The following is a 16,197-nucleotide window of genomic DNA, read 5'->3' on the forward strand; positions in this document are numbered from 1 at the left end:
CCACTACGACAAAATATTGAAAGGTTTGAATCAAAAGCACGGCCGAGCCTGGCAGTGTAAACGGACAAAATTGCAGGACTCGGCCTCGCAATTGAGGCTGGGCTCGGCCGCGGCTCGGCCACGGCTCGGCCCAGCCCCGCACTGTAAACAGAGTCATAAAGGTGTGTGAATATTTTTGCTTGTAATATGAAGTATTTCATCTCTTTGATAGTGCAGAATTAACAACAAACAAAACTAATATTACCCGAGTGCAAAAAAAAAACCCCACCAAAAACAACAAAATTACTGATGCAAAAATTTCTACGTTACAGAATATCAAATTGGCTCTTACAGTGCAATATATACAACATACATTTATGGCTTAACAGAGGTCAAACTTAGGCCAACAGTCACTATCACGAAATATGACACAAAGACCTTTTTTTTTTTTTTTTTCTAAAAACAGCATTTAAAAAAAGAAACAAGAATCATCCATACTTACATCTTAGCAATCAAAAACACTTTAAATAACATTTATCTTCAGAAAGTTCCCACATTTGCAGAATATCCTTCAGTATTTGTGCGACTTGCTAATTTCCTATTCAGAGAGAGCAGGAGCAGCAGTCTCCCATAGCAATCACCAGCAAATGGTATTATAAGTACCGATACCAGACTGTTGCACTAAAAATAATCTGCAGTCATGCCACATCCTGCGTACCATGAGTAACATACAGGGGGCTGTTTCATTGGCTGCCACCCCACCACCAATGTTCACTTAGCGGGTATTATTCACATATTTTTTTCTGACGTCATTTCCTGCATTACAAAAAAAAAAAAAAAAAAACAGCAAAAAAACAGCAAAAAAAAACAGCAACGACAACAGGCCCACGGCATATTTGGAGAATCTTGCATTTTCGGGGATGCCGTTCCAGGAAACCCCAGAAGAGAGGGAACTGCCCTCATCCCTACACATAAAATTCTTGATATAGAACTTTAAGAGCTAAAAGGAGGTTATAGACCTAGACCTATTCGGTTTCAAAACACTGTTACTTGTATCAGCCATAACTGTGGGGTGGGGGCTTCCGAAATAAGAAAAGTCATGAAGATGATTAAATGGGTTATGTAATGAGTCAGGTGCATTGCTGTATCAGTGCATACCGGTAAATCAACTATATTGTTAAGTACACATGTACATGTGCTTATTGCTAAAAGAAAAATTATTAATATAATGAACAGCAGGGGCAGGACTCATCTTTAGACAGAACTTTAAAGTGCATCAACCCTCTTAGAAAGTAAAATACAGTAAAATAGATTGCTCAATATATTACATTCATGCAGAACTTGAAAAGCCACGAAAAATGATATACAGCAAAACAAACTGAAGCAAAGCTTTCTCCCTCAATACAAAAAAAAAAAAAAAAGGGAAAGGTTGTGGGAAAGCAATCCTTCATGAGGGTATTAAACAATCTACAGTGTAGGTAAATATGGTTTTAAAGATATCCAAAAAAAAAAAAAAAATACTCACACACATATATACTGGTAAACACAGTCAAGTATCTATGTTAAAATCATCAGACACTTGAATTAAACTCCACCATCTAAAACTCTCCACCCCCTTTTTTAACTACCTATACCATAACTCCACTTCAGACTACATATGTACAAAGACATACAATTTTGTAGATGTCATGCATAGCAGCAAAGACATTGCACAACTGATAACCCCTTTATCCACAACAATAGCTTATCTCCTTAACAACATCCTGAGTATAAATGGCTGGAAAAAATTAAGTAAGCACATACATGTAGAAACATAAAAATCTACCCATAGACTACAAACAATTTTCTCCCAAGATTTGTTACCATAGCAATAGTGGTGGTTTACTTTCAAGATAAACGAAAACATTCACACACACACGCAACATCCACACACTATGTACATGAGGTACATGAAATCCACATTAAAGGACAAGTCCACCTTCATATACATAAGGATTGAGAGAATGCAGCAATATAGTAGAACACATCAGTGAAAGTCTGAGGAAAATGGGACAATCTGTTCAAAAGTTATGAATTTTTGAAGTATCTGCGCAGTTACTGCTGGATGAGAAGACTACTACAGTGTATGATGTCACATGCATACAACGATATGAGGAAAATAAAAAGAGAATTTCACAAAACTTTACTTTTTGAATAAAGTTCACATTTCTTCAACTTGTTACTGACGTAGGTGTTAAGGGTAATATTATTCCCCCTGCCTTCTGAAAGAGAGAAGTCGAGTGTTCTTTCGTTAGGCAAGAAAAATGGAAATATGTTGAATTTTCTTTATTCTTTCTTTATATCGTTGTACTCATGTGACATCACAAGCCATAGTGGTCTTCTCATCCAGTGGTGACTCAGCAGAAACTTCAAAAATTCATAACTTTTGAATGGATTGTCTGATTTTCCTCAAACTCTCACTGATGTGTTCTACTAATATTGCTGCATTCACTAAACCCACATGTCTATGAAAGTGAACTTGTCCTTTAAGCTAAAATGGCCAGAGAGAGCAGGATAGGCAAAGAACTGGCATGACTTCCAAACATGCTGTACAGCGTAACAAAATCCATGTACATGTGCATTATAGGCAGATGAGGGCAGGAATTAATCATCCTTTCAGTCAGAGAGAGGCAATGCGAAACTAAATGCCTCATTCCCACTGTCGTGCGATCCGGCAATCCACTACGATCAGGTGATTAGTAGCTGATCATGTACAATGTGTACGTTTTGTTTATTTGTATCACAATTTGCGCAACGATCAAAATTGTGGTCTGAATAATGGAGTTATCGTGATGATCATATAGGATCTTGCGGTCAGTCCTGGAAATCGCGTTGACTGTAGGAAAGTTTTGGACGGTTCCAAAATTGTCTACGATCAATGCGAATGAAACGACTAACCTTACGATCTGATACAAACACCATGGTCACTCCACAATTCAGACCATGATTTCAACAGTGGCGCAGATTGTGATGGACATCAATCAAAACTCCACAATCAACTACCAATGGCTACTTGTGGTGTGCATAGTTGACATCTGGAGTATAGCTGAATGGATATACAATAAAATTTTACTATCAATGGCTGGTGTTCATAAATTGAGATAGACTATGTTTGGGGTTGCCTTTTTTTTTTTGGTGGTGGTGGTCATACTTGAATTTTGATAATGAAAACTCTCTTTATCAATTTTCAAAATATCAAACCTGGCACTGGAACTAGTTGTGTACTTTTTAAAATATTGAGGGAGGTATCCCAGCTCCAACTCGTATGAAAGATTTGAGAAAAGGCTGTTTTACCCATCTGATGATGAACCAATGAACAGAATTCCCTTGAACATTGAACTGATAGGGTACATGAATCTTTACTGTGATGATCTAATGAGGTACTTTGTGATGGTATGCCAAATGGACTTTTAATTTGTGGCTTTGTGCACAATGAAATCATTGTAATTACATCAATGAAATGCTAATTTGGACAAATCTTTAACTAACTACAAACATTGCAACACCCACAGGATAATCCTTTCTATATCAGATACAATTGTATGTGGAATCCCATTTTCTTTGCTCATTTTTCCACTAATAAATGGTAATCAAATACATGCACAAAACAAGATTACAAACTCACATGCCAAAAGCCACAGTAGCTGTACAGCATGGAAATGCACATGAATATTTTTACTTCCACATTAAGTATATATATTAAATCTAAAAATATTTTATGGGTTAATACATATCATATTGACTATAGACTATGCTGGCAGAAAATGTTTTGAAAAAAAAAACCAAAACAAAAACAAAGGAGCATGGAGTGCCAGTTCCATAATAACTAGTTTGATTTGGCAAGTAATGACAAAACATGTGACTTTTTTTTTAATGGCAAAAACATGAAATGTTTTCTGGTTACAAACTGCTGCCACTGAAATTTTGAGCAGAGCCTCCTACCCGCAGCTAAGAGTATACAACATACAATGAAATAAAATTCTATTATTGATAACTAGAAAAGCACTCTGAGAGCGCAGACCTCCACCAAGCAGCTACTTTCCACCAATGATTTTGCTCTTCCCAAAGAGATTTTTCTCCTCTCCACCACTGGAGAAAAGTTCCTTGGGCTCTTCCACAGAGACCAGTGATTTCCACCTATAGGTATACATGCTGAAAATCGCCAGATTTCCCAATATAGAAGCCTTTGTTACATCATAAACCCTCAGCTGTGCGCCATGCCTCGCCCTAGCAGAAACTGGCAGAAACTAAAGCACACACTTTAGTGCGCGTTTGAAAACCTCAAAACTGCGCAGCTTGAACTCCCAAGTTCATTGACCCTACCTGTCAAAATATAAAAAATCCTTCATAAATTCCCAAAAAAATTATCATATCACTACTAATATTTGATCATTTGTTACTTGTTTCATTCTCAACCTTTCCTGTAAGTTTCATTCAAATCTGTTCACTACTTTTTGAGTTATTTTGCACACGGACAAACAAACAAACTAACAAGCAAACCAACAAACCAACGGTAACGAAAACATTACCTCCTCCACTGGCGGAGGTAATTATACACTCAATACGAAACCTACTTTGTTTTTCATCCTGATATTAAAGTATCATTTGTTGTGTAATGCATGTGTGCACTATGTGCACATGTGAGTGTGTGTATGCATTTTACTTCATGCATTTCAATGCAAGACCTGCACAACTTTGCTGCATGACAAGATGTAGTCTAGGTTTTAAAGGGATGGTATAGTATTGGTTGAGGTGGGGATTGGGCTTTTAACTTTTTTGTGAAATACCAATAAAACTACGTATAAACTAGTACAGATCATATACCATTCTAAGAGAAATTCAATGTTTATTTAAAGAAAGTCAGTTTTGGAATGGCTGACACATCCAAAAACGAAGTAAAACAAAGCCATTGTAATAAAAGGTGGGTCCCACCTTTTATTCGGATCGCTCTGTTTTTTGGTATCTCAGCCATTTCAGAACCAATTTTCACCAAATAAACTCTGAATTAGGTGATCCGAGTATCCTCTCGGATCACCTATTGTATCTGTATGGATTCTTTCTTTATTTCTGGACAAAAGTTGTGCAGAGGTTAGCTCAGAAAGTCCTCTGCCTATACCATATATGTATCATGTCCCAAAGACGACAGATCTATTAAAATCATAGTGATCAGTCGACCATGATGTCACTATGACGTCATTATATGAAAACACATTCTCATTCATATCTCATTAATGGAATGGAATTTTTCAATGAAATTTACGTCACATATATTTCAAGTCAAGCGCATTCTACTCATATTCTCAAAAATCATATCTACTCTTAAAACGTGCGCGTATGCGCGCGTTGAAATATTTACATGCTCCAATCGAGCTCAAATTTTTTTTGCACACGTTTCAGACCATTTGGAGCATTTTGTGAAAAATTAAAAGAATTGGATGAACGCGTACGCGCACGCACATATACGCGATCGTTAACGGGCTGTTAACGATTGCCCCGACACTATACAGGCATGCTAACTTGGAAACATTGAACTGCACATTACTTGAATATGAGACCACTCTGAAGCAAATAATTTTCACACAACAATAGATATAATGTACTCTTAAATGAATCCACAAGGATTGGAACAATCATCCCCAGCATTCCCACTGATTCCCACTGATCAGGTACTAGCCATCCCCTTTAACCAAAACTATACGATCCCTTTAAACTAGACCCAGAACTCACCGATGAGGAAAGCGTGTGGCTTGACCTCCCCATACTCCTCCTTGATGAAGCACTGCTCTAGTACTATCACACCCTGAGGCTCTGGCAGCAGATTGCGGTCCTTGAAGAAGAACAGCAGGTTGCCACGGAGACGGCACCACCTCTCGCTGTAGTCTGAAAGTGAGAAGTTGATTTTTTTTTCCCCAAAGAGGACAAGCAGATAACAAAGTTAGTATGAAGTTTTGTTTTTTGAAGACATTCTAGAATGGATGAATTCATAGTCTGTGTGTTAAAGATTGTAGTTTTTGTGTTTGTGGCAATAAGGAACAGAAGATATGAGAAAGTATCGCATACTTTTTATTTTGTTTTGTTTTGTTTTTTAAGAAATAACTCATAGTCTTGAAAACAGGCACTCATGACCTTCATTTCACACCTCATTCTTCACCACCACTTTTCTGTTTAACACATCAGAACTAAAAGGAGCTATTCAAGATTATCACCTCATATGGTGTTTTCCTCGATTCTTCTCACTGCCTCAAGTCAGCATGCTTCCATCTAAAAGTTTGCCCCAACATCCTCACAAACATACATTCACCTGGTTACAAAGATGTAGAGTTGATAAGCCTGTCCTAAAGCCTACAAGTGGTAGCCTAGAGAATCCCTCTATCACCTTTTCTGCATAGAAACCCATGGAAGCTTATGAGTGCAGCAAGGAGGCGACTTTGTTGGATCTCAGCAAAGGTGCTCTTAGTATTTATGATGAAAAGGCATGAGCGTGACTTTCTGAAATTTGTCGAGTCACTCTTTACTGTGGATAAGAAAGCAAGAAGGCAGCTTGTCAAAGTTTTGCCAAGGCACTACTGTAAACAAGACGCCTCTTTGACTCAAACAAGGTGCTCGAGCAAAGTTTGGGAAATCCCCCTCTTGCCTTCTTGTCACACACATGGAGATGATGCAAGTTTGGATAAATCACTTTAATACCGCACGTCCATGCTTTTGTAAAAAGCATTTCACATAGTGAAATGGTGTTAATGCACTATCCAGCTTATAGTTTTTCATGGGATTTGGCCACTTAATTTCTGAGAAATGCATCACATCACCAAGGTTGGAAAGGAAAACATTCGTGACTGAAGTGCCTAGATAGAAGCTTGGATCCGGCACAGTTAATGATGAGCACTGTCATACAATGGGGAATATAGTAACAGAAATTTTGAGGACATAAATGGTGGAAAAATGTGACACCAATGAAGTTTAGCGCAGTGCTTCTGACATTTTTCTTTAAACATTTTTAGCAGGTAGCATGACTGACATATAGCATGGAATAACAACATGTGTCATGCACAGCAAGCTAAGCAAAATGCTTCAATCTAAAACTGTTTCTACCGAGCTTGGCACAATGAATATGAAATGAAGCTCAAACAGACACAGAAGTAAAATTCATTCATTAAAAGAAAATTCTAAAACAGAAATAAAAACTTCATAATTTGCAACACAAGCTTTTACCCATGCTGGTCTTGCCTTATGGAATACAATAAACTATAAAGTTGTAACTTCAGTTTTAACAAATTGCTCTTTATTAGATTCCTTTATATGCCTCCTTTTGATTATTCATGTCTTTGTTTGTTTGTTTGTTTTTTTACTTCATCACTTCAAAATCACCTTCTCTTCTCTTATCTGCCCCTAAAGCACTCCACAGATCATATCAATCATTATCATTACCAACATAAATTGTAACAGCAGCACTGAATACCATCAATATGATTAAACCTCCATTTGAGTGGCACACAAAAGACCTGAACTGATTTCTTTTTCCCTTTTTTTGCATAATTTGTGTGATAAAATATTGATCAGGACTTTAATAGTATATTCTAATATTCATATTAATGAGAAAAGAGAAATATAAATTTCTCTCTACTCCAAAGGCAAATATACTAATATCTCATCTCCAAAACAAATACGGTAAGGAGAGTTAAGAAAGTGATAATACTCTGAATATTCCAAGACTACCGTTTTTAAGATGTTCAAAGAATCAAAGTCACATGACTTAATACTGGTATTTTCATGTCACCACATCTGTCGCTACAGACTCAGTACTAATTAGATCCCTTCATAATACTCACGAATATATTGCTTTTGTTTCGCTGCTTTTGAGCAAATAATCATCCTTTATCTGTACCAATCAACTTAAAAATGAATACAAAGGGCACACAAACAATATACATGCCAGAAAAATTGTTGAAACAGCGCTGCTTTCAAAAATATTTGGTAGTAGGATGTGGCGGTAATGTATTTTCAGTAATACCAAAGAATCAGCGTCATGTTCACATTCACTCACAATCTTCACAAAACACGACAGCAAGGTAATGGTAAGTCTCCGATGTCACGTTTTCCTTTCCAAGAAAAACAAAATATCATCTTGTCAACTTCTGGCTCAATTAATAAAAGAATAACAGTCTTCTTTTCTTTTCTTTTCTTTTCTTTTCCTTTCAATTTTACTCTAAAGATTTGAAAAAAAAAAGTTCAAACAGAATCATTGGATTTTATAAACAAATATAACAACCAGAAACTAGTCTTTCACTCGACTTTCAAAAAGTACACTACTTGTTATTCGAGGAATATTTTAAAGCTGCATACTGTGGTAATGACACAGAAATGTAGTGCATATTCATTTTGTTATGTAGTGCATATTCATTTTGTTATAATGCAGTGCATGCAGTGCATATTCATTTTGTTATGTGTTGTGGCAGTGCACCACCTACGATTGACTCCACACAAAAAGTTTTTACACCAACATGTGTGATCCAACGATACGATCAAACTGCCATGTTTACCGAGTCTGGAAGTCGCACTGCCATAATAACAGTCATAATATATGTGCAATACAATACTGTACCATTACCAATGACATTGCAAATCATGAAACCGATTCTTTCACCGAACTTTATATTGAATACCAGCACTCTACAGAGGGAATGGAATGTGATTAAAGTGTCGAACAATAAAAGGAAAGATGACTAAAAATTGATCAGGCTACAAATGAATACTTTTCAAATGACACATTGAAAGTCCAACTCCATAAAGCAATGCACTTTTTGAAGAGTCATTATGGCTGGGGTGAGTGGGAATTTACAAATACATGTACATGATGGAATAGAAGGAAACATATCATACAGTTATGCATGAAATAAGCATGTACTTTGTGAACATACGATATCAATGGAGCAACTGCATGGTGCAGGGAGGATGACATTGACAAGCATGCAATGTATGTAATGATGTGCAAACAAAAAATCAACAACAGCAAAACACATAAGCATGGGAGATCGGTCACATGCCTGTGTAGATTTCCATTCCTTGCGGTGCTGGGAGTGGGAGCACGAGTTAGACATTAAAAACAACAACAAACAAGCAAACAATGAAAACACGAAAGTTATGATCATCAATTCGCAGCGTACAATATGCTTTCATTCTATGAGCATGATGAACATTAATTCACACATTGGCCCGAATTCACGAAGGTGGTACAATCTTTGTCCATGGTTTAAACCATGGACAAAGACAGTAGTTTTGTATGAGGTGCAAAGTGTTGCATGGCCTAAGTTTTGTATTTCGCTACGAAATCAGTCATTTCGTCAAGAAATGATAACATTTCATCGACAAAATGATCATTTTGCTAACAAAATGGTTATTATGTCGGCGAAATGACTGATTTCATAACGAAATAGGCCATGCGACACTTGGTGCCCCATACAAAACTCTTTGTCCATGGTTTAAATCATCGTCAATGGACAAAGATTGTACCACCTCGTGAATTCGGGCCACTGTCTTTTAGGACAATTATGTATAAATGCAATGCTTGCAGACATGACATAGATGATGGCTGTACACATTGGCAAAATCACAGCTGACACTACTTTTAAAATAACTGTACAGATACAAGTAGAACTTGTGTTGTAAGCAGCACAGTGATTGATGTATACAATGAAGCAAAATATCAAATCAGCTGCTAGTGCATAAAAGAGTGCATTTTCTCATCTAAGGCTGTAAGGCTACATTGACTTTCCCTACTCCAAGAAAAGACAGAATTTCCACAGAACATTTTGCTGATTCTAATACAAAAGTCAAACCTGAAGAAACACACAGTGCTGTTGTGTATGTAACACTAATTCTGATTTTTTTTTCAAAAATTTTATCAAAAATTGACTGACAGAGCTACAAACTTTTTTTTTTGTTTTGTTTTGTTTTGTTTTGATGACTGACAGTGCCTTGAAATAACCTTATTAGGTATGAATAACAAAAGATGATGAAATTGCAACAACAACAACAAAACACACCTCATACATTGAACATTGTAATTTTTATTGTCACAGATTACAGATCATGGACGGTATAGGGCTTTTGAAGCAAGTTCGTCAATGCCCTCCTGATACATCTGGATTACAACCTGCATCCAGAACCTACACGCAACTGAACAAATTCCACAAAAGGAAACTGCACAACTTCTTAATTGGCCATTTAAGCATATGGTATCCGTCAATGTCTTCTTCTTTTTTTGCGGACCTGTGAGACAACACTGGGACAACGTGCAAATTCTTCAGGCCCATGCGGCCTGACGATACCGTTCCACTTGGCTGACCTACAAGTGAAATTTCGGGGATCCCTTTCCCTGTTGTGGATTAATCAATTAACAAATGCTGGGGTGACGGGGGAGTTAGATCCAAATCAGCAGATTCTATTCTCTAACACAATTAGACGAGGGTAATTTGGACATCCGAGGAACTGACATTCAGAAAATTTCCTCCGGATGAATGGCGAAAAAGAAGTCGGTTAGATCACAATTGAATGCTTACAGACTAATCTTACAGATCTACGTACGTCTACATGCTTGGCCGAGTGTCAAGACTATTGAGCAAGAAATAGGAAAAGGGGGGGGGGGGAGGCACACTTTTATTAATAATATCAAGATAAGAAGCGACCTGCTAGAAGTGTTTAACCTGCAACAATTTATTATTATTCATCTATGTAACATTAAGCCATAACAAAAGGATGCAGCCACACTAGCAATCTGAAATTCACCAAAAGTTTTTTTGATAAAACTCCAAATTTGCATCTCTACAGAAAGTCCTCTGGGTGTTTAACATCTATCCCAATCCGATATTTGGATTTACAGCTAAATGTACCTGTAGGAAGTTTTCCCAAATATACAGGTGGGATCAACAAATGCAGAAAGATTAGTGAAACACTCAAGGGGAAAAGTCTGAGGGAAATCCGACAAGCAACTCAATATTCATGAAGTTTGATATTTCTGGTTAATCCCATATGTGCCACCTGAGCTAGATGGACACTTAACAACAATTTGAGATGTCAGAACAGTATAATGACATCATTAAAGTTTAGATATAATTTCGAGAAAGTGTAGAACATTACAGCGATCATCCGATATTGTTTAAAGACTCATTTTGATCACAAGATTCTCCAGGGTCTCATGTCATTAAAGATGTTTTGATAGCAATTCTCACTAGATATAGTACCTTCTTGTAGCAACAGCCAATTAGAAAGAACTGTAGGATTTTTGTCATACCATGACACTTGGCACTGCAGCAAGAGTTGCTATCACAGAAACTTTTTATGAAATGGAGCACAGATGGGAATCCATTTCTTTGATAGTCTAAGGGAAAGCACAATTTTGTTATTTTGGGATGTACGGACTGATTTTGAGACTTTGTTGAAAACACACCATAATGTCTAGATGTCACGTGATTACCAGCAGACTGGAAGGTCCAAAGCAAGACACACTTTTAAGTGTTACGCACGTGATGGGGGTGGAATACGCAGAGACAGGGAGAAAAAAAAAAAGATTAGTTTTCTTTGGCACACACATCCTTCCGAAACACATTTATACTACAAATGTGGCGCATCACTGTACAGCGGGTGGAACAGCCTCTGGGTGCAGCTCTTGTAAAAAAAAAAATTGTGAGATTGTAGCACTGCACAGCAACCCTGATATTTCTGTACACCTGTGGGTGGAACATTATGTCAGAGTTCAAATTTGCACAATTCCACCAGGAAAAGTGCGGAATTGATGGACCCCCATTTTCCTCGTAGGTTGACCAAAAATAGCCTGGATGCTCTCTGCATCAAGGGTGAACTATTTCATTTTGTTTTCAACAGAGTTTCCCCACAAAAGTGTCACATTGAGTTAGATAATATTACGGCATAAATGAGTTGATTAAGGTGTAGACAGAGTGGCGAGCATTCAGTGCTGTGGTTTTAGAGTCTACACTGTGCAGGTGGATTATGTTTGGCTCTTCGTTAGATGGTGCACGAGCGATAGCAGTGAGGGCAAAAGGTGGAAATTTGAGGGAAATGGAGAGACAGAGATGGGGGGGGGGAGGATATGGGGGTGGGGACAGCATGATGCAAAGCATGCTACATTTAGATAGACAGATGAGCCCCTCTCCTTTATACCCTGGGAGAGGGGTCCCAACCCCACCCTAACCCCCACCCCTCATTCTCACCTGACCTCCCTCATCCTGACCTGCCCCACCCTTCACCCAATACCTAGCACCACTGGAGGAGACCTGTGTTTGTTTGTTTGTTTTTGTTGTTGTTTGTTTTGTTTTTTTAATCTACCACCCATGAAGCACTGGCATGTCTAAGAAATCACATGTGACCTGTAACCATGGTAACCTAATAAAAGCGGCAGACATGGGAGCGCACAGAAAGCTGCAATGATCAGATGATTTTGCTGCATGATGTCTGTTCAAAAATTTCTAGGCCTATAACAAAGAAGTTTCATATCTCTGGAACACCTTCTAGCCGAATTCAACATCTACAATCATTTGGAAAGTCAAAACTTGTTAACTTGTCACAATATGTTTAAATTTTAATAGTGTGTTCAATAAATAACATCACTGCACACTTGACCATGTCTAAATTTTATAGCCTGCTGACTTTCTTACAACCAACGTTTACAAATGTCTGTGGGGTACTTGCAGGTTTTGCGGTGAGAGAAACGACGTGGGAAAAAATCATACGTCCACAGGAAGCTTGGAGTCTTGGAAATTGTAAGTGCAGCCAAATCAGAAAAATGTTCAGCACCTTTTTCACACTTTCATGATATCAACAGGGTCACTACCGGTAATTGCCTGTATTTGGTATACAAACATGTTGTATACAAACACACACACACACACACACACACACACACACACACACACTTTATTTTATGTCAGCCAAGGGAAGAATTGCAAATACCCAAAGTGTCTAATATACATTTGTAGGTTTTGAATTGTGCACTAGAACACTCTTTGGGAGGTGTTGCAAAGAATGAAGAATGGCTTTTGAAGCATTTCCAAATTTTTGATACAATGGTATCTGACACAGATTATTATCATGGCTCACTTACAATTCAGAATGACTGCATTTTATAATAAAGATATTGCCAAGTTTGAGGCTACAGAACAGCTGGGAATAGTCAGAAATCAAGGCAGACAAATGATTCCATATTGGATAATGGCATTTCCGTTGCCTTTCCAGATGAGGAACACTTCTGAAACATCTAAAAAAAGGAAGTGAATGCAATCCTTTTCTAAAATTACAGTATTGCAGCGTGAGTGATTCCAAGTATCTCGTCTCTTTCCTTTGTCTGCTTCTAGGTTGTCTACATTTTGTATACAAAGCAAACAATTGCTCACACATTTGGGGGAATACCCTAGGAATCACCTACATTTGAATTTGGACACATGAGGCAGTAGAATTCAATCTGTTCAAACTTTGGTCATCTCTGTGTCTTTTGAAGTGTGTCTGATATCCTTCACATTCAATAATTTGCCACAGTGTAAAGAACTTGTGTGCAAATGAATTAGAATATCAATACACCCACACACGTACACACTCAAACACATCAAAAGGTTAACGGTTCTCTGTCAGGATGGTACAATGTACACTTTGTACTTACAATGTAATCTTACTCAAGAGTCAATGACATTCATGCCCCCTCCCCCCTTTATAGCCCATACAAGTTGAAAGTCTGTCCACTGGCCAGATATGGGGATTTTTTTTTCCCCACCAGCACTATGCGCTGTACTTTCGTGAAATTGACAAGTGCAAAATGGCAGTATGGAAATACACTGTACCTTTAAAAGACAGAGACTGCAAGTATGACCGCACTCCAAAAATGATGGGATAATCCCCCTCTTTTTTTTTTTATTCATGCAAGAATACTTTGTCCACAATGTACAGCATGAGAGCACTCATCTAAACAAAAAAGGAAAATTATCCAATGCACCATGCAGATATCTCCACATACACTGCATAGATGTATTCCCCTTTGTTGTTGGAAGAACATGAGTGAAGCTGAAGTACATTGTAAATGAAAAGATATGAAGAGGCTACCTTCTGTCATAAAAGTTTTTGTTGCTCTTGCAGTAAATTGAAACTTGGGGACTGCAAAGTCCTGTTGTGCTCTGCTAAAAGGTGTTGGCCAGCTTTCCACAGTCAGTGAACAGACATTAACCTGTTGAGGATGAGTTCCAGGTATACTCGGGGGAAATGCGTGTTGTAGCAAAATCATCCCATCCTCAGCGGGTTAAACAAGAAATCCACTCAAGAATTTTATCAATTTCATACCAAAGAGAGGAAAAGAAATCCCTGCAGAACAGTGCAAAAATGATCAAAATTGGATATGACATTCTGAAATTTCAAAATTTTTCAGAACATTCCTTGACCAGTCATTATGAATATTCAAATAAGCATGTTGATGTCATGTTTTTGCAATTTCTTAAATCTATTTCATATACAAAAATGACAAAAATCTCATATTTCAGCTGCATGTATAGAAAACTTGCCTTAACCCGTTGAGGACGGTTTGATTTGCTACAACATGCATTTCCCATAAACACTTGCCAGAGTATACTCGGCACTTGTCCTCAATGGGTTTAATAAAACTATCCAAAATCAAAAGGAACACATAGTGAACTCTGATATAGTTTGGTATGGGAGTATGCCTTTACCTGCATTAGCTGGTTTTTCTGAATTTTATCATAGCATATATATAATGAAAAATTGTGAGAGTATAACATCATAATCCTGCTCATTTGAAAATCCATAAGGACTGGTCAAGAAATGTGAAATTTCAAAATGTCACATTTTCCTTATTTCTTATTCAATTTTGGTAATTTTGGAACGTTCTCTTGGGATTTTTTTTTTTCCTTTCTTTCACAGTATATTTACTCTTTGGGTGGATTTCCTCTTCAAGGCACATACTGTAAAAGTGGAAATTTTTGCGGTGTCGAAATTTTCGCGCATTTCGCGCAACCAGAAACTAGCGCGAAAAATAAAAACACGCAAATAGTTTTGCTTACCATATGTTCCTGTAGTTGGTGTCTTGATTCCGTGGAATCAAAGACGCGCGAAGCTCTTCTAACCCCGCCGAACGCAAAAAATTGGTCATGCGAAAATATCCACTTTTACGGTATGGTACGGTGTACATTGTATATTACACTCTTTCACAAGCTTTGTAATGAGATATATTCACCGTGGTTACTATGCCAACACCACATGGGAACATATTATCATCCCAATCATTTCCTGGTTGGTGGTTCACAGTACTGCATTAGGGAAATTCACATATTTGTTCATGTAGTTCACCATTGGTAAAACCACTGACAACAAAACCACATCAGGAAGCAATTTTATGAATTGTTACGTTTTAGCTAACCTACACTTGTACATAAACCTCTGTTTGGTTTGTTTATTTGGTTCAGAGTTTGTTTTTCTTTGAAATATGGGGAGGGACGGGGGTAACAACAAGTCAGCTTGTAAAAGAGTGTGCAACCACTTGTACAGCTATATTAGTGAAAGAGAAAGGAGTGAACAAGGAGGATTATACAAAACCTCTGTTCCCACGGTGCAATAGTGCATCAAAAGATAGTAGCAAGGTGCAGCTCTAAACTCTGTCAAAAGCCAAAAGGAAACAATTACCCAGACCTTTCCTGCGCCAGCCGCCCACAGCGACCTTCATGTAGAGGGGGCCCTCCTTGGTGAAGTATTTGGGCGGCTCCATGCCGATGGCTGCCAGCTCCTTCTGGTTGAACCGCATCCTCGGCGCCGCGAGGTGCAGGATCCCGCCGCCCTTGAAGTAGCTCCAGGTAGAGGCGCGCTCGTCGGCGGGATGCGTCATCTGCCGTGCGTGCGCAAGGGGGGTGTACCCCTCCTCGCACCAGTGCCCCGTATAATATATCCCCTTTTAACGTTGCGATCCGACCGGCGTCATCATCGTTGGACCGTCGAGCATCCAGAAACTCCTACAATGTCCAGCAAAGTATACCAGTCCCTTCTCGCCACTCTTCTCACAGATCTACTTCCCGCCACTGTGTCGGAAGATTACAACATCAGGTTGCAACCAGCCAACAACAAAAACGCTTTCATTTACCTCCCCAATGCTGCTGTCCTCTTATGGGCACTGAAAGG

General features: G+C 38.2%; 1 protein-coding gene across 1 annotated transcript in view; it reads right to left on the reverse strand.

The window, feature by feature from the left end:
• LOC140235347 (inositol polyphosphate-4-phosphatase type I A-like) overlaps window positions 1–15,907 on the reverse strand; it is a 51,807-nt gene extending 35,900 nt beyond the window's left edge. Inside the window, exons 1-2 of the mRNA XM_072315374.1 lie at window positions 15,709–15,907; window positions 5,746–5,898 (exon numbers count right to left, since the gene is read on the reverse strand). Of these exons, the coding sequence (XP_072171475.1) occupies window positions 5,746–5,898; window positions 15,709–15,907 (352 nt within the window). The remainder of the gene's footprint in view (window positions 1–5,745; window positions 5,899–15,708) is intronic.
• Between the last annotated feature and the right edge of the window lie 290 nt (window positions 15,908–16,197).

Source organism: Diadema setosum, chromosome 11 (assembly GCF_964275005.1).
Source record: "Diadema setosum chromosome 11, eeDiaSeto1, whole genome shotgun sequence".
Taxonomy (NCBI): domain Eukaryota; kingdom Metazoa; phylum Echinodermata; class Echinoidea; order Diadematoida; family Diadematidae; genus Diadema; species Diadema setosum.